The sequence below is a fragment of the Xenia sp. Carnegie-2017 genome, unplaced genomic scaffold (genome assembly GCF_021976095.1).
Source record: "Xenia sp. Carnegie-2017 unplaced genomic scaffold, XeniaSp_v1 HiC_scaffold_1, whole genome shotgun sequence".
NCBI lineage: Eukaryota > Metazoa > Cnidaria > Anthozoa > Malacalcyonacea > Xeniidae > Xenia > Xenia sp. Carnegie-2017.
Window position 1 is genome coordinate 3,020,294 of NW_025813402.1, and position 20,322 is coordinate 3,040,615.

General features: G+C 29.5%; 2 protein-coding genes across 2 annotated transcripts in view; both read left to right on the forward strand.

Annotated features, from left to right (window-relative positions):
* The window catches only part of LOC124445090 (phospholipid-transporting ATPase ABCA1-like), a 29,562-nt gene extending 11,408 nt beyond the window's left edge, over nt 1-18,154 (forward strand). The window contains exons 20-45 of the mRNA XM_046995801.1: nt 6,299-6,412; nt 6,655-6,974; nt 7,703-7,899; nt 8,034-8,288; nt 8,740-9,008; nt 9,078-9,120; nt 9,493-9,633; nt 9,900-10,265; nt 10,817-11,069; nt 11,209-11,311; nt 11,483-11,594; nt 11,675-11,735; nt 11,930-12,110; nt 13,603-13,718; nt 14,008-14,155; nt 14,520-14,643; nt 14,992-15,121; nt 15,242-15,362; nt 15,480-15,554; nt 15,853-16,101; nt 16,428-16,562; nt 16,803-16,906; nt 17,121-17,213; nt 17,298-17,403; nt 17,527-17,664; nt 17,748-18,154. Of these exons, the coding sequence (XP_046851757.1) occupies nt 6,299-6,412; nt 6,655-6,974; nt 7,703-7,899; nt 8,034-8,288; nt 8,740-9,008; nt 9,078-9,120; nt 9,493-9,633; nt 9,900-10,265; nt 10,817-11,069; nt 11,209-11,311; nt 11,483-11,594; nt 11,675-11,735; nt 11,930-12,110; nt 13,603-13,718; nt 14,008-14,155; nt 14,520-14,643; nt 14,992-15,121; nt 15,242-15,362; nt 15,480-15,554; nt 15,853-16,101; nt 16,428-16,562; nt 16,803-16,906; nt 17,121-17,213; nt 17,298-17,403; nt 17,527-17,664; nt 17,748-17,855 (4,062 nt within the window). The 3' untranslated portion in view covers nt 17,856-18,154. The remainder of the gene's footprint in view (nt 1-6,298; nt 6,413-6,654; nt 6,975-7,702; nt 7,900-8,033; nt 8,289-8,739; nt 9,009-9,077; nt 9,121-9,492; nt 9,634-9,899; nt 10,266-10,816; nt 11,070-11,208; nt 11,312-11,482; nt 11,595-11,674; nt 11,736-11,929; nt 12,111-13,602; nt 13,719-14,007; nt 14,156-14,519; nt 14,644-14,991; nt 15,122-15,241; nt 15,363-15,479; nt 15,555-15,852; nt 16,102-16,427; nt 16,563-16,802; nt 16,907-17,120; nt 17,214-17,297; nt 17,404-17,526; nt 17,665-17,747) is intronic.
* A 73-nt stretch (nt 18,155-18,227) lies between these two features.
* LOC124445115 (UPF0587 protein v1g245604-like) lies at nt 18,228-20,318 on the forward strand. Its single transcript, XM_046995826.1, has 8 exons — nt 18,228-18,362; nt 18,656-18,739; nt 18,989-19,045; nt 19,289-19,370; nt 19,461-19,492; nt 19,751-19,828; nt 19,910-19,975; nt 20,093-20,318. The coding sequence occupies exons 1-8, from the start codon at nt 18,357-18,359 to the stop codon at nt 20,168-20,170; spliced, it is 483 nt and encodes a 160-aa protein (XP_046851782.1). The 5' UTR covers nt 18,228-18,356; the 3' UTR covers nt 20,171-20,318.
* Nucleotides 20,319-20,322: the final 4 nt, after the last annotated feature.

The following is a 20,322-nucleotide window of genomic DNA, read 5'->3' on the forward strand; positions in this document are numbered from 1 at the left end:
TTATAGAACGTAAACAGGGATACATACATGTTTATTGTATTGTTATAGAACGTAAATAGTGATACATACATGTTTATTGTATTGTTATAGAACGTAAATAGTGATACATACATGTTTATTGTATTGTTATAGAACGTAAATAGGGATACATACATGTTTATTGTATTGTTATAGAATGTAAACAGTGATACATACATGTTTATTGTATTGTTATAGAACGTAAATAGGGATACATACATGTTTATTGTATTGTTATAGAACGTAAATAGTGATACATACATGTTTATTGTATTGTTATAGAACGTAAATAGGGATACATACATGTTTATTGTATTGTTATAGAACGTAAATAGTGATACATACATGTTTATTGTATTGTTATAGAATGTAAACAGTGATACATACATGTTTATTGTATTGTTATAGAATGTAAACAGTGATACATACATGTTTATTGTATTGTTATAGAACGTAAATAGTGATACATACATGTTTATTGTATTGTTATAGAACGTATATAGCGATACATACATGTTTATTGTATTGTTATAGAACGTAAATAGTGATACATACATGTTTATTGTATTGTTATAGAATGTAAATAGGGATACATACATGTTTATTGTATTGTTATAGAATGTAAATAGGGATACATACATGTTTATTGTATTGTTATAGAACGTAAATAGTGATACATACATGTTTATTGTATTGTTATAGAACGTAAATAGTGATACATACATGTTTATTGTATTGTTATAGAACGTAAATAGTGATACATACATGTTTATTGTATTGTTATAGAACGTAAATAGTGATACATACATGTTTATTGTATTGTTATAGAACGTAAATAGTGATACATACATGTTTATTGTATTGTTATAGAACGTAAACAGTGATACATACATGTTTATTGTATTGTTATAGAATGTAAATAGGGATACATACATGTTTATTGTATTGTTATAGAACGTAAATAGTGATACATACATGTTTATTGTATTGTTATAGAACGTAAACAGGGATACATACATGTTTATTGTATTGTTATAGAACGTAAATAGTGATACATACATGTTTATTGTATTGTTATAGAACGTAAATAGTGATACATACATGTTTATTGTATTGTTATAGAACGTAAATAGGGATACATACATGTTTATTGTATTGTTATAGAATGTAAACAGTGATACATACATGTTTATTGTATTGTTATAGAACGTAAATAGGGATACATACATGTTTATTGTATTGTTATAGAACGTAAATAGTGATACATACATGTTTATTGTATTGTTATAGAACGTAAATAGGGATACATACATGTTTATTGTATTGTTATAGAACGTAAATAGTGATACATACATGTTTATTGTATTGTTATAGAACGTAAATAGGGATACATACATGTTTATTGTATTGTTATAGAACGTAAATAGTGATACATACATGTTTATTGTATTGTTATAGAACGTAAATAGGGATACATACATGTTTATTGTATTGTTATAGAACGTAAATAGTGATACATACATGTTTATTGTATTGTTATAGAATGTAAACAGTGATACATACATGTTTATTGTATTGTTATAGAATGTAAACAGTGATACATACATGTTTATTGTATTGTTATAGAACGTAAATAGTGATACATACATGTTTATTGTATTGTTATAGAACGTATATAGTGATACATACATGTTTATTGTATTGTTATAGAACGTATATAGTGATACATACATGTTTATTGTATTGTTATAGAACGTATATAGTGATACATACATGTTTATTGTATTGTTATAGAACGTAAATAGTGATACATACATGTTTATTGTATTGTTATAGAATGTAAATAGTGATACATACATGTTTATTGTATTGTTATAGAACGTAAATAGTGATACATACATGTTTATTGTATTGTTATAGAATGTAAATAGTGATACATACATGTTTATTGTATTGTTATAGAACGTAAATAGTGATACATACATGTTTATTGTATTGTTATAGAATGTAAATAGTGATACATACATGTTTATTGTATTGTTATAGAACGTAAATAGGGATACATACATGTTTATTGTATTGTTATAGAATGTAAATAGTGATACATACATGTTTATTGTATTGTTATAGAACGTAAATAGGGATACATACATGTTTATTGTATTGTTATAGAATGTAAATAGTGATACATACATGTTTATTGTATTGTTATAGAACGTAAATAGGGATACATACATGTTTATTGTATTGTTATAGAACGTAAATAGTGATACATACATGTTTATTGTATTGTTATAGAATGTAAATAGTGATACATACATGTTTATTGTATTGTTATAGAATGTAAACAGTGATACATACATGTTTATTGTATTGTTATAGAACGTAAATAGGGATACATACATGTTTATTGTATTGTTATAGAATGTAAATAGTGATACATACATGTTTATTGTATTGTTATAGAACGTAAATAGGGATACATACATGTTTATTGTATTGTTATAGAACGTAAATAGTGATACATACATGTTTATTGTATTGTTATAGAATGTAAATAGTGATACATACATGTTTATTGTATTGTTATAGAACGTAAATAGTGATACATACATGTTTATTGTATTGTTATAGAACGTAAATAGTGATACATACATGTTTATTGTATTGTTATAGAACGTAAATAGTGATACATACATGTTTATTGTATTGTTATAGAATGTAAATAGTGATACATACATGTTTATTGTATTGTTATAGAACGTAAATAGTGATACATACATGTTTATTGTATTGTTATAGAACGTAAATAGTGATACATACATGTTTATTGTATTGTTATAGAACGTAAATAGTGATACATACATGTTTATTGTATTGTTATAGAATGTAAATAGTGATACATACATGTTTATTGTATTGTTATAGAACGTAAATAGTGATACATACATGTTTATTGTATTGTTATAGAACGTAAATAGTGATACATACATGTTTATTGTATTGTTATAGAACGTAAATAGTGATACATACATGTTTATTGTATTGTTATAGAATGTAAATAGGATACATACATGTTTATTGTATTGTTATAGAACGTAAATAGTGATACATACATGTTTATTGTATTGTTATAGAACGTAAATAGGGATACATACATGTTTATTGTATTGTTATAGAACGTAAATAGTGATACATACATGTTTATTGTATTGTTATAGAACGTAAATAGTGATACATACATGTTTATTGTATTGTTATAGAACGTAAATAGTGATACATACATGTTTATTGTATTGTTATAGAACGTAAATAGGATACATACATGTTTATTGTATTGTTATAGAACGTAAATAGTGATACATACATGTTTATTGTATTGTTATAGAACGTAAATAGTGATACATACATGTTTATTGTATTGTTATAGAACGTAAATAGGATACATACATGTTTATTGTATTGTTATAGAACGTAAATAGTGATACATACATGTTTATTGTATTGTTATAGAACGTAAATAGTGATACATACATGTTTATTGTATTGTTATAGAACGTAAATAGTGATACATACATGTTTATTGTATTGTTATAGAACGTAAATAGTGATACATACATGTTTATTGTATTGTTATAGAACGTAAATAGGATACATACATGTTTATTGTATTGTTATAGAACGTAAATAGTGATACATACATGTTTATTGTATTGTTATAGAACGTAAATAGTGATACATACATGTTTATTGTATTGTTATAGAACGTAAATAGTGATACATACATGTTTATTGTATTGTTATAGAACGTAAATAGTGATACATACATGTTTATTGTATTGTTATAGAACGTAAATAGTGATACATACATGTTTATTGTATTGTTATAGAACGTAAATAGTGATACATACATGTTTATTGTATTGTTATAGAACGTAAATAGTGATACATACATGTTTATTGTATTGTTATAGAACGTAAATAGTGATACATACATGTTTATTGTATTGTTATAGAACGTAAATAGTGATACATACATGTTTATTGTATTGTTATAGAATGTAAATAGGATACATACATGTTTATTGTATTGTTATAGAACGTAAATAGTGATACATACATGTTTATTGTATTGTTATAGAACGTAAATAGTGATACATACATGTTTATTGTATTGTTATAGAACGTAAATAGTGATACATACATGTTTATTGTATTGTTATAGAACGTAAATAGTGATACATACATGTTTATTGTATTGTTATAGAACGTAAATAGTGATACATACATGTTTATTGTATTGTTATAGAATGTAAATAGGGATACATACATGTTTATTGTATTGTTATAGAACGTAAATAGTGATACATACATGTTTATTGTATTGTTATAGAACGTAAATAGGGATACATACATGTTTATTGTATTGTTATAGAACGTAAATAGTGATACATACATGTTTATTGTATTGTTATAGAACGTAAATAGTGATACATACATGTTTATTGTATTGTTATAGAACGTAAATAGGGATACATACATGTTTATTGTATTGTTATAGAATGTAAACAGTGATACATACATGTTTATTGTATTGTTATAGAACGTAAATAGGGATACATACATGTTTATTGTATTGTTATAGAACGTAAATAGTGATACATACATGTTTATTGTATTGTTATAGAACGTAAATAGGGATACATACATGTTTATTGTATTGTTATAGAACGTAAATAGTGATACATACATGTTTATTGTATTGTTATAGAACGTAAATAGTGATACATACATGTTTATTGTATTGTTATAGAACGTAAATAGTGATACATACATGTTTATTGTATTGTTATAGAACGTAAATAGTGATACATACATGTTTATTGTATTGTTATAGAATGTAAATAGTGATACATACATGTTTATTGTATTGTTATAGAACGTAAATAGTGATACATACATGTTTATTGTATTGTTATAGAACGTAAATAGTGATACATACATGTTTATTGTATTGTTATAGAACGTAAACAGGATACATACATGTTTATTGTATTGTTATAGAACGTAAATAGTGATACATACATGTTTATTGTATTGTTATAGAACGTAAATAGTGATACATACATGTTTATTGTATTGTTATAGAACGTAAATAGGGATACATACATGTTTATTGTATTGTTATAGAACGTATATAGTGATACATACATGTTTATTGTATTGTTATAGAACGTAAATAGTGATACATACATGTTTATTGTATTGTTATAGAATGTAAATAGTGATACATACATGTTTATTGTATTGTTATAGAACGTAAATAGTGATACATACATGTTTATTGTATTGTTATAGAATGTAAATAGTGATACATACATGTTTATTGTATTGTTATAGAACGTAAATAGGGATACATACATGTTTATTGTATTGTTATAGAATGTAAATAGTGATACATACATGTTTATTGTATTGTTATAGAACGTAAATAGGGATACATACATGTTTATTGTATTGTTATAGAATGTAAATAGTGATACATACATGTTTATTGTATTGTTATAGAACGTAAATAGGATACATACATGTTTATTGTATTGTTATAGAACGTAAATAGTGATACATACATGTTTATTGTATTGTTATAGAATGTAAATAGTGATACATACATGTTTATTGTATTGTTATAGAACGTAAATAGTGATACATACATGTTTATTGTATTGTTATAGAATGTAAACAGTGATACATACATGTTTATTGTATTGTTATAGAACGTAAATAGGGATACATACATGTTTATTGTATTGTTATAGAATGTAAATAGTGATACATACATGTTTATTGTATTGTTATAGAACGTAAATAGGGATACATACATGTTTATTGTATTGTTATAGAACGTAAATAGTGATACATACATGTTTATTGTATTGTTATAGAATGTAAATAGTGATACATACATGTTTATTGTATTGTTATAGAACGTAAATAGTGATACATACATGTTTATTGTATTGTTATAGAACGTAAATAGTGATACATACATGTTTATTGTATTGTTATAGAACGTAAATAGGATACATACATGTTTATTGTATTGTTATAGAATGTAAATAGTGATACATACATGTTTATTGTATTGTTATAGAACGTAAATAGTGATACATACATGTTTATTGTATTGTTATAGAACGTAAATAGTGATACATACATGTTTATTGTATTGTTATAGAACGTAAATAGTGATACATACATGTTTATTGTATTGTTATAGAACGTTGAACTTAACAGAGCAGATTCACCTGTCACTCCAACTGAAAGAAATGTGGCTATTGAACGTGAACCAAAACATTTACCCTTAGGAATTTCTATGCGCAACTTAAAGAAGGTAAAATACTTCATCTATTGTAAATATTTAGGACTCTTTTTTGTGAGTATATTAATGTTTAATCTCATTTCCTGTATTAATCAAATAATCATTATACGTAACTAAATTATGATCGTTATTGGCGTTAAAGTGTATCATGTAGGTATTTAGAACGTCCAATGTAAACATTTGCAGCTATTTATTTGCTATAAGTAAAAATTACTTTGGGAAAAACTTGATGACACAAATGATTTAATTGATAGGTTTATAGCAACGGTAAGGTTGCTGTTAATGATCTGAGCTTAAATTTGTACTCTGGACAAATAACGTCATTCCTTGGTCACAATGGTGCCGGCAAAACGACGACAATGTCACTGCTGACCGGTATTTATCCCCCTACCGAGGGCACAGCTTTTATCGAAGGAAAAGACATCCGAAATGATATGGACGAAATAAGAAATAGTCTTGGAATTTGTCCTCAGTATAACGTGCTGTTTGATGATCTTACGGTTGAAGAACATCTTTGGTTTTATGCAAAGTTAAAAGGAATGGACGAAAGTCATATTCATGAGGAAAGTGAAAAGTAAGAGTTATTTTATTCACATGATTTATTCTTATAATGGTAATGTAAATGCATAATTTTTGCTTTGTGTTTTTGTTTATGTTCAATTTTTTTTTAAAAAATATGGTTCAAACCACTTTAAAATGATGATTCATCGGTTCCTTTAATTACCTTTTCTTAAGATTGAACATTTTTACACGATTAAATTTCTTCAAATTTTATTTAGTAGAAAAGTAAAATCACCGTCCACATAACATATGGCTTAGTTTTTAGTCAATTTGGAAGTATAGTCACAAATTTCTACTCTATCACTGTGGTCTGTCGACTCAATACGTAAATTCACTTCCTATTGCTGCCCTCGAAATTCACAGGTGTAGTAGGGTAATCCTAGACGACAAATAACGGCAAGAATTAATTTGAGCTCGTTACCGAAATGAAAGATCAAGTTATTTTACATCATCGCTTTAAACAAGATTTTATTTGATTTCAACACTATATAAATGGTTAAATACAAAAAGTCTACAAACAACGAATGAGAACCCATTTATTTTTGTAAAAATATCTTGTCGTAGGGCTGTGCAATCTCCGTTTTTTTAGCTCCGGATCCATCCTCTTGTCACTTCGGATTGATTATTGCTACTGTAATTTATTTAGCTTTTTGCCTGCCAATGTTGATTACCAATCTCATTTTTGTGGACCATATGGTGAAATGATTGCTGTTAATCGTTATAACATATTCTTTTTACTAGATTCCTTGCAAACTCGCAGCTTGTAGAGAAACGAAAAGAGCGATCTAAATTTTTATCGGGTGGAATGAAGAGAAAGTTGTCTGTATCGATGGCGTTTGTTGCTGGTTCAAAGATTGTTATTCTTGATGAACCAACCGCTGGTGTTGATCCTTATGCTCGTCGTGCAATTTGGGATCTTCTCTTGCAATACAAAGAAGGTGAGAAGTTTTTTTTTCATTTACTTTTGATTAGCGATACGATAGACTCTCCATTTGATGAATCTTGAAAAAAGCAGAAACCCAATTTATTAAACGACTTGACAATGGTTTTTGTAATATCATTGTATTTGTAGGGAGAACAATCTTGTTATCGACGCATCATATGGATGAAGCAGACGTGCTAGGAGATCGTATAGCGATCATTGCTCAAGGAAAATTGTGTTGTTGTGGCACTTCATTGTTCCTCAAAAGTCAATATGGTAGTGGTTATTATCTTACATTGGTAAAGAAAGATCTCGTCACTAATGTAGAAACTCGAGCTCTTGAAAGAACAAGACACAACAGTGATGATAATGATAGTGAAGCATCTGGCAGAAGTATCGATGAAGGTATGTTTATGGATAATAGATAGTAGCAAGGTACATACTAGAACAGTAGATATTCACGAATTTTGGGATAGCGAATGATAGTGAACGTACCCTAGGGATAACTTGGTACATTGAAAACAAATTATTTCCTATTTTTTAACATCCCTATATATGAAAATCAGAGTAAACCTGAAAGCAAAGGTCAAGTTTTGTTTGCACTCTACTTTTCACCAACTTTTTTTTGGTTTGATAACCTCTTTCTATACTGAATTTATTTTATATTTTTATATTTTATATTGACAATTATTTATAATGAAAGGACATTTTCTTTTTAAATGACAGCGTTTGTTGAAATGCTAGTACGATGAATGATAAGAGAGAGGTCACGTTATCAATAACTAAGGATTATAACGATGTTATGTTGTTCAGGTATTTGTACAATACTGTAAATGATGATACATCCTGCATATAGGTGTTAGTCTGGGTGATTCATCTTCAGAAATTGGTGAAGGAATAACAGAAAAAGAAAAACCATCACAAGAATTATCGTTGACCGCTTTCATCAGATCATTTGTTTCTAAAGCAGAATTGGTTGAAAGTGTTGGTACTGAAATGACATATGTTCTTCCTACTGACGATTGCCATGGTAGTAAATTTGAAAACCTTTTTGATGCATTGAATGAAAACTTGGAGAAATTTAACATCAGTAGTTTTGGTGTTTCTGATACAACATTGGAGGAAGTATGTTAATTTTGCACAACTGAAAATTGCTGTATTTTCAATTTCACAAATTATATTCATATTCTTCAGGTTTTCTTAAAAGTTGCAAGCACTGCAAGCGTAGAAGAAGAAGGTAATGTTTGTTTCGGGACAATTTTTAACTGTATCCAACAAATATTGTATTCGTGTACACTCTGTTTCGAATGCCGTTTCATTTATTTTTTTAAAAATGTGTCTCAAAAGATTCCAACATTTCTGTAGAATCTCACAGACACATGTATATATAAAATTGCAGTCATTTCACAAGCTGACAGCAAATAGAATGTAAACTGTGTAATTTAACAACTGCAGACATTTGCATGAGGACAACAATCGTAATTTGATCTTTGTGATTTAGCGTCTGTGTAGACGTTTACATGCCGGCAATAATTGGAATGTGATTCTGTGTGATTTGATTTTTGTTGCACAAGATTTCTCTAGAATTGTGATAGTTATATTTTTATAGAGGAAATGCAATCATCTTATCCTTCAAGACGCTCCAGCGCGCGAAATGAAAGATGCAAAATTAAGGGATTTAAAAGGATATTTCAAAAGAAACAGAGAGAAGTATCAGCGAGATCCGATCCAGAAATGAATACTGCACAAGGTGCATTTTGATTTGAACTGTTATATCTAAAGTTATATGAATTTTTTTGTACACTTGCTCAAAATGCGCATGTTAAGAAACATTTGCAGTTTAGTTATATTGAAAAATGCCAAATAATTACGTAAAAAACAGTTTTGCTTTGTTGCTATTAATAAAATAAAAAGCAAGTGTTGTTTGTGTGTGAAAGTTTTTTGGAAAAGTCTTAGGTTTTGTTGTCAATTAGGTAGAATGACGTTTGTTAACAATATATCGTTTTTATTTCTTAGGTGAGGATCAAATGGAAGAAGATGTGAACGATGAGATTGAAAATGTATTTCAACCTCCAAGAATAAAGGAAAGAGCAACTGGATTGATCTTGATGAAGCGACAGTTTTTTGGATTGTTAAAGAAACGTTTTCAACACTCAAAACGTAACAGAAAAGGTTTTATTTCTCAAATCATTCTTCCTGCCTTGTTTGTTTGTCTTGCCATGGTATCAGCTATGCTGAGTCCTCCTGTCGGTGATATTCCTCCATTGAAATTAACCACAACTGATGCTATACCTCAACCAAATAATATGTTCTTTGCTGATGCTATGAAATCTCCCAGTGGTAAACACCTTGCTGAAATATTTGTTAATCCTCCTGGAGTTGGTTAGTAGATTCTAAAGTCATAAATTTTAATGTTTCTAATGTTGGTTTCTGCATTGGGTGTGTGGTTACTATAGGTGTGTGGTTGCTATAGGTGTGTAGGTGTGTAGTTGCTATAGGTGTGTGGTTGCTATAGGTGTGTGGTTGCTATAGATGTGTGGTTGCTATAGGTGTGTGATTGCTATAGGTATGTGGTTGCTATAGGTGTGTGGTTGCTATAGGTGTGTGGTTGCTATAGGTGTGTGGTTGCTATAGGTGTGTGGTTACTACAGGTGTGTGGTTGCTATAGGTGTGTGGTGGCTATAGGTGTGTAATAGGAAACCTATTCAGAATATCGTGCAAAACAAGGCTTGATTTCCCATTCACAAAGGTGCTAATCATCTACTTTTACGCTTATTGCTCAATGTAAATAAGAAATACAAAGCTTACGTCAGTGGTAGCAATAAAACTTCAATCCGCAATTGTTGAATTTGAAATACATGTCTATATATTTATATATTTCTGAAGAGGCCAATATCGAAACCTTGTTGTTGAGTGTGTTCTTTCAATTATAGGAAGTTACTGTGTACCACTTAACTGCTCTCAAGAGCGACTTCAATTTAATAATGGCTACGATACTGTTCCTCGTTCATCACGATATTTGCAATCTTGTTCATGTAAAACTGGCTCTGCCATTTGTAAAGGACAATGTTGTAATTATCAACCACCTAAGGCATCTTCTGACACTGGTGATACGGTTTATAATCTCACACATTGGGAGTTTAATGATTATCTTTTGAGAACTACCGAACAGTTTAGAAAACGAAGGTAAAGACTATTTTTCGTAAATGCTGGTAAAGTACCAATACCAGCAGTTTGAATTAAAACCATAAAATCAATTATTGAATCATTACGACTGTATGTCACAGTTTCCTGAAGCAAATAACATTTTCATTGTATATTACAGATATGGAGGTGTCACGTTTGGTCATAAAGTAAACGTACCTCGAGAAGTAGGAGATACTAGAAACCTCAACTATTCACGATATTTTACTAAAGAAGGAATTAAGGTCAGCGAATAGGATTATTTTGTTTGTCTGCATTGTATACTTATTTGTTCATAATATATCAATATTTGCCCTTTAGCTTGTACACTTGTATCCTTATTTGCTCATAGTACATCTTTATTCCTTTTTCACTGGTATACTTGTATCCTTATTTGTTGCCTGTATTCCCTCAAGGCTTGGTACTTAAACAAAGCAGGTCATGCATCACCAACCTTCCTCAGTGTCGCTACAAACACTTTCTTACGTCATCACATTGCGTCACAAGGCAAAAATCCTCAACAATACGGTATGTTTTAAAAATGTTCTTTTTCCATTTTAATGTTTTTATTTTTTTCTCAGAATTACTGAAAGTTCTGTAATTTTCAGGCATTACTACGTACAACCATCCAATGAATATGACTGAAGGAGAACTCTCTGAAGCTACATTGTAATTTACGCTTTCAAAACTACTATTATATGCAAGAATATATGTTTTAAGGCTAAGTACATTTTTAATGAATTATTTTATAAATTTATTACATTGATTCACCTGTTAAAATATTGTCTTTTACTGGTAAAGATATCATTTACTGTCAGCACACACAAATACGTGAATAAATTAATTATATTTTTCTATTGCAGACGAAATCTGGCGCGCACTGATCTTGTTATGGCAATATTTGTGATTTTTGCCCTCGCATTTGTTCCCGCAAGTTTTGTCGTTTTTCTCATCAATGAACGTGTCTCAAAAGCTAAACATTTACACATGGTGTGTGGTGTTCATCCACTTGTTTACTGGAGTGCCAACTTTTTTTGGGATATGGTGAGTTCTATTTTTTTCTTTTTTCTTTTTTGTTGATTTTTTTTATTTTTCTTCTGGTGCATGTATCTTAATCTTTTATCTAAGGTGCTCTCTCCTACATCAAGCATCTAAGCTGCTCTCTTTAATATTCTTACACTATCTAAGCTGTGAACGTTTTCTTCGTTGATCATGTACGCTGTGCATTTTAATCTATATCAACTATCCTAGCTATTGATTATAATCTACATCAATCATCCTAGGTATTGGTTGTAGTCTCCATTAAATAACCATCCTAGGTATTGATTGTATTGTACGTACATCAACCATTCTAGGTATTGGTTGTAATCTACATTAACCATCCTAGGTATTGGTTGTATTGTACGTACATCAACCATTCTAGGTATTGATTGTAATCTACATCAACCATTTTAGGTATTGATTGTAATCTACATCAACCATCCTAGGTACTGGTTGTAATCTACATCAACCATCCTAGGTATTGGTTGTAATCTACATCAACCATCATAGGTATTGGTTGTAATCTACATCAACCATCCTAGGTATTGGTTGTAATCTACATCAACCATCCTAGGTATTGGTTGTAATCTACATCAACCATCCTAGCTATTGATTATAATCTACATCAATCATCCTAGGTATTGGTTGTAATCTACATCAACCATCCTAGGTATTGGTTGTAATCTACATCAACCATCCTAGGTACTGGTTGTAATCTACATCAACCATCCTTACTATTGATTATAATCTACATCAACCATCCTAGGTATTGGTTGTAATCTACATCAACCATCCTAGGTATTGGTTGTAATCTACATCAACCATCCTAGGTACTGGTTGTAATCTACATCAACCATCCTAGGTATTGATTATAATCTACATCAATCATCCTAGGTATTGGTTGTAATCTACATCAACCATCCTAGGTATTGATTATAATCTACATCAATCATCCTAGGTATTGGTTGTAATCTACATCAACCATCCTAGCTATTGATTATAATCTACATCAATCATCCTAGGTATTGGTTGTAATCTACATCAACCATCCTAGGTATTGGTTATAATCTACATTAACCATCCTAGGTATTGATTATAATCTACATTAACCATCCTAGGTATTGATTATAATCTACATCAACCATCCTAGGTATTGGTTGTAATCTACATCAACCATCCTAGCTATTGGTTATAATCTACGTCAATCATCCTAGGTATTGGTTGTAATCTACATTCACCATGTACGTACGTAAGCTGTTTAATTCACCAATGAGACAGTATTGTAATAAGATATATATTTTAATTCAATCTGCTGAAGGTCTCGTTGCATCTTTATGTATGTTTTGCTAAGAGAAAACATGCAACTGCTTGTAATATTTTAAATTTAGAATTATAGAAAAAATATTCTTAAATGAAATATTTCTTGAGTATTTACTCATTGTAAATTTATTTACTCGTTTTCAACACATGTAACATGAAATTTTTCTATTTTTAGTGTAATTACTGCGTTCCCGCCCTTTGCTGTATTCTTATATTCCTTGCCTTCCAAGATAAATCGTACACATCCGCTGAAAACATTGGCCCCACTCTTTTGTTGCTGCTATTCTATGGGTTGGTACATTTAATATAAAATCATGAAATGATCAAAGTTTAGAAGGAATAATTCTTGACAATTGTTCAATATTTGTCATATTTATTTATCAGACTTACATTGCGTTGTTACGTGATTTAAATACATATGTAAATCTAAATAGAAATCTTGAACGAAATTGAAGATATGAAAAACTATCCCGTTAAAGTTTGATTTAAGTGCAAGTTTTACCAGTACCGTAATGAGACTTGGTAATTCTTTATGTTAACCATATTCAATTCATTCACCTTCATTTTTTTCTTACTTTAGATGGTCGATAACGCCTCTTATGTACCCTGCTTCATTTGTTTTCCAAGTATCAAGTACTGCTTACATTACCTTAATCTGTATCAATCTCTTCGTTGGAATGAATACCACGATTGCGACATTTGTTTTGGAATTTTTTGATGATGATCCAGTAAGTACACCATTGTTTGTGCATGATCATGTAAGTACACCTATGTTTGTGCATGATCCTGTAAGTACACCTATGTTTGTGCATGATCCTGTAAGTACGCCTATGTTTGTGCATGATCCTGTAAGTACACCATTGTTTGTGCATGATTATGTAAGTACACCTATATTTGTGCATGATCCTGTAAGTACACCTATGTTTGTGTATTATCATATAAGTACACCATTGCGTTTTGTTTAAAATGTAGAAATCAACATTATCGAAAAATTTGTAAAGAAGTTAATAAAGATGTTGAGCTTTGCAATCATTTGAAGAGAAACGCGCCTACACATGAATACTAAAATATATTTTGTTATTTTTGTTACAGGAACTCATTATGATCAATAATTATCTGAAAAAAGTGTTTTTGATTTTTCCCAACTATTGCTTGGGTCGCGGACTTATTGATCTTGCTAGAAATCAAATATTTGCTGACGTTTTTCAAAGATTTGGTAAGTTTTATGTCCGCATTTCATCTTTGTCAAGTAACACAATGGTTTTTATCCTTTGTAAGATTATACGTAATAGTTAATGTAGTGAACTTGCGGTAGACTTAATATTCTGCTCTGTAATAGAACAACTTTGTAGACTTACCCACATAGATAAATTACTAACAGCCGTCGTTTTCTTTTCTTACGATGTTTTATTTTCTTATCTGAACGAATTTTTTACTGATCGTGTACGCGTACTTTTGACAAAGTGTTAAAAAATATCCCGTGAAATGGAGAACATGAGCTTCATCCTGGATGTATAGTGTTTATTTATACTCGTTGGTAACTCGTATTTTCTTATTGCTGTAGGAAGAAGTTTATTTAAAGATCCGATGAGTTGGGAAATAACTGGGAGAAATATATTTTCGATGTTTGTCTCTGGTTTTGTCTATTTTGCATTTACGTTGTTGATTCAATACAGATTTTTCATCAAAAAAAGGTTAGATGTTGTTTTCACATATGAAGATTTCGCTACAAAGATGTCCAGATTGTTTTGTTGATCTTTTTCGTGTAGAAATACTTTATATAAACCCTTAATTATTTGTAAAATTTACTGTAGAAAAAAGAATAGTAATGAGTTTTGTATGGAAAGTGGAGATGATGATGTGGATATGGAAAGACAACGTGTTCTAAATGGCGAGGCAAATTCTGATTGTTTACGTCTTGTTAATTTGACCAAGGTAGGAAACTATAGTAAACTATTTTTCTTTTTTTAACTTAACTACATAAGTCGTCCATACTTTTATGTCATTCATCAGCTGCACATTTATTTAAAAGTGTTTTTTCCTCCTATTCAGGTTTATCGTTCAAAATTCGGTCGCAACAAGAATATGGCAGTGAAGCAACTCTCTCTTGGTGTTCCTAATGGACAAGTGAGACTTTAAAATCTTATTTGATTAAAACTAGAAAATCTGAGTAATGTTACACAATATAAAAAATCTAAGAAATGTCTTATAACATGTCCTATTAACGACACAAAACCATCCTTCGTAATAACGACATTTTTTCATTTCGATAAACATCGATTTGTTTGCGTTGATTTTGCGCGAAAATTAAACTTTTTATTTGCATTCGCTTCTTACATCAATCTTATTCGTTGATATTTTAATGATGGTTGATATGTATGTCTTTTTTGTGTCATTAAGAAGTTGCCTATTTTTTTTATCACAGTGTTTTGGTTTACTTGGTGTTAACGGCGCTGGTAAAACAACAACATTTAAAATGTTGACTGGTGATATTGGAGTAACTAAAGGCGACGCTTTCATTAATCAACACAGTGTCGTTAATGATATTCTTGCGGCAAGACAAAGCATGGGATATTGTCCACAATTTGATGCTCTGAATGACCTTCTGACAGCCCGCGAACACCTGAAACTTTATGCCAGAATACGAGGCATTCGGGAAGAAGACGTTAATCAAGTATTGTTTTTTACTAAACCTTATTTTTTTCAACTCAGTCTTTTTATGTTCGGAGAAATAATGTACAGTATATAGTTTTATGGAAGGAGTAAAAAGATAATTCCAATTCAGAAATGCCAATTTTTAATGCAAATTTGTTCACACAAATAAAGAGGAAGGGATGATTTAGGAAATGTACTTTGTTGAGACGCTGGTCGTAGAAGCTCCATGTAAAAATATCAAGTTCAATAGAGATTTTCTCTTCTCTATCCCTTCCTAAAGTGATGTTACTACATCAAGTATTATAATGAAGGATTATTATCAAGTTTATGAAAATATAATTTCAGGTGACAGATTGGTGTCTGCGCACGCTCAATTTACTTCAGTACGCTGATCGATGTGCAGGAAAGTACAGCGGTGGTAATAAACGCAAGTTATCAACAGCTATTGCTTTAGTTGGCGAATGTCCTATTATATTTCTTGTAAGTTATTATTACATTTATAGGTATCTTTATTATTAATTATCATCGATTCAAAAGCAGTTAATTTTTAGTTAATTAAATAATTTAATTAACTAATTGAACGAAATGTCAAATGTGATGAACAAGATGCGCACACAGTTACTAAGTATCTTGTTCTTTATGATAATTAATACCAATCGTCCACAATGTCTACGATATTTCCACAGTACTTCATGTAAGTATTCAAATCTTCTTTTGTAGGATGAACCAACCACAGGAATGGATCCAAAAGCTCGAAGGTTTTTATGGAAAATTATATCAGATATTGTAAAAGACGGACGTACTGTTATTTTGACGTCACACAGGTAAAAGGAGAGATTTTCCTTACCAGATGCATTATAAGTTTCACAATAAATTCATCCATTACTGTACGTCAAACTGTTAGATATGCATAGATTTTAATCATTAAATGAACACAGAAAACTTTGCAATGCACGACAAAATGTCTACGCTATATTTTTGTGATGCAACGTGTTTAAGATATTCACTGTTTCTTTGGAATATTTTATATACAAATAGCATGGAGGAATGTGAAGCTTTATGTGGTCGTATTGCTATCATGGTAAATGGAGAATTTAAATGTATGGGAACTCCTCAACATCTTAAAAATAAGTGAGTTGTAAAATCTTCGAAAAAGTAAAAGAAGATTGTAAAAAAAGACTATAGCTGAATTTATATGCTGGCGTATTTTTATAGATATGGAGATGGTTACACCGTAATTCTCAGAATTTCTGGAATAATGCCCGATTTAGAACCAGTAAAGGATTTCATGAATGCAACTTTTGTTGATTGTGTACTGAAGGTATGTTCGTAATTGTTTATGTTATTGTACATCGTTTTTTCGTCAGCATCTTTTAGTAGCGGTAGTACGGTTACCATTCTTCTTTTCAATCTGGTTCATAAAACTGCTTGTGTGTTGTTTTAGGATCAACATCACAATATGTTGGAATACCAGTTACGCAATGAAACAGCATTGTTGTCTTTTGTATTTGGTGAACTTGAAAGAAATCGCTCTCGTCTTAAGATAGAAGAATATTCAGTCAGTCAAACTACATTAGATCAGGTGATTTTTAAGCATGTTTTCTAACCTTTACGTATATATGTGTTCAATTGAAGTCTTGATATTTTTTTCATACTTCTATTCAGGTGTTCATTAACTTCGCAAAACAACAAACGGATGGTATTGAACCAATTCCAACAACTTCTACGGAATCGTTGACTGCGACAGTTGATCCACTACCAGTTCAAGTTTAGATATTGTTTAAACTGATATGTAGCATGTTTTGCAATTGACGACGATTTTTATTTGATCTGTTGTTAGGATTCATTTTTTTTTAATATTTACCTTCACTTTGTTTAGTATTTTTTATCATTTAGTATTTCCGAAAGAATTTTTACAATAACAGTAATATATATATATATATATATATATAAATAAGATTCATTGCATATTGTCATTTCCATAATTTCGTAATAGTACATAAGGGTTTAGACATTTTAAATGAACAACAATTTTTGTAATGAAGCAAACATTGAATGTTTCTGCGTACTTACTTTTTTGTAATCGTTCATTTGGTTCATTTACATGAATATGAATTTGAGTTTAGGAGTTGACTGCGGGCGCAACACAACATCAAAATCTTCGATTCGATTTTGTTGTTGTTTTTTTACGAGAAATTTGTATTTAATTCAAACATATTTATTTATATATGTTATTATTAGGAAGAATATGAGTAGGGAATTAATGTTTAAAGCATGGTGGTAAGTTTCATTTTGTAAAAAATTCTTTATCAATTTTAAATATGAGTCTGAAATATCTTTGAAAAAACTCAAAAAAGCTGAAAAATTTGAAACTTGAAAGAAATCTCGAATCAAATGTTAAAACATCACAACATAACATCAGATGTAAACCTGAGTTTTTTTGAAATTAATTGATTTGGTAGAATAGAATCTAAAGCATAAAGTGAATTTCCGAAATGAAATCGATGCAAAACAGTTAGATTTTGAGGAATAGAGACTATTGTAAATATATTTGTATTTTTCTTGCTTATAAGAAAATTGGGTTGCAATTCAAGTGTAGTCTGGAAAATGTCACTGATGTTCAACCTGAGGAAGATGATTTCAGATGGTATCTGAAGGTTTGTAATTTTTATAAATTATTTAATCTTATACGTAAAGTTATTATTCTTCTGTCTTCAAATAGTTAAAAGACTGTGTTATTAATAAATAAAATGAAATATAAAGTTGTAAAATGGTATTTTGTCTCTTATATAATACAAAGTGTAATGGATTTGTTAAAATCAGTACTCTTTCCTCTTGAGTACTCTAATATCAATTGATTTGATTTTGACAAATAATTTATTTATATGTTCCTGTAATCAATTAAGGTGAAATGTTTAAACTGTGGAGAAGAAAATCCCAATTGGATTTATGCTACTTTGCAGGTTTGAAAAATGCAATCTTGCTAATCACTCATCTCTCACATTATAAAGTTTTTATTCAGAGTTTAAAGTTACTATTTCCCAGCCTATCTGATCTTTATTTTGTGTATGGTTATACTGATAATGGTTGTATTTTGATAAATTATTACTTCATTTTTATTTTCTTATACAGTAGTCCTAGCTGGCAACAATTAACAAACGATATGTCCCTTATATTTTATTATTTTTTATTATTTTCAATTTTAGGAATGTCAACCAATCAAAGGAGGCCGAGGACAAGCAAATTTTGTCTCGCATTGTAAATTATGTGGAAGACATAATTCATTAGGTCTTGAAATGGATGTGATGTTATATACCATTTATTGAATCAATAATTTTTTCATCATATCAAATAGTGACTTCAATGTAAACTTTGCAGATATATTGAAAGATTCAATAAAACCTTATAAGGTAAATATTATAGACTATGTTACAATATTTGCTGTTTAAATGAGTTTATCTGTTTAATGTATGGTATATAACTGAGTATGTCTGTTTATTTCATGATAATCGATGAATTTCTTAATATACTTACTCCATGATGATATTCTCTAAATTGGTCCATATTTATACAACAGTGAATCATGGAATATACATCTTGTTTCATGTTGTACTTTATGTGTATTACCATAGCAATGTCTTTTATTTACTTATTATTCACTTATGAAGGCTGATGATGACAACAAATACAAAACCATAGTATCCTTTGATTGTCGAGGACTGGAGCCTACAGATTTCTCTCCAAGAGTAAGACAAGTTTAAAATGTGTCATTCATTTGCAAAAGCTCATATTCATGCATCATTTAAACTTTCAGTGATTTTTTTGAGGTTGGTTTTTCTGCTAAAGGATTGGAAACAGAGACAAAATTTAATGATATCGACTTAACAGAAAAGGTTTTTATTTGTTATTTAACTTTCAAAATGCATTATTTTATTTTAACATAACAAATATTATAGAATTACAGGTATCAGTTGATTTATATTCACTATTCTTTTATATGTTTCCTTTAGGAGTGGGCTGACTATGATGAACAAGCTCAAGAGTCTGTAGGAATATACGAAGTGACGCATAAATTTGTTAAATTATAGATGTATATCAATGATATTCAATTAATCTCTTAATTGTGAAATGTGAGCTTCAGAACATTTGATTTATCATAGAAAATCAAGTCATTTTACATCATCTTTTAACTAATTTGCCCCACACCATCAATAGAAATACATATGAACTTAACAAGATT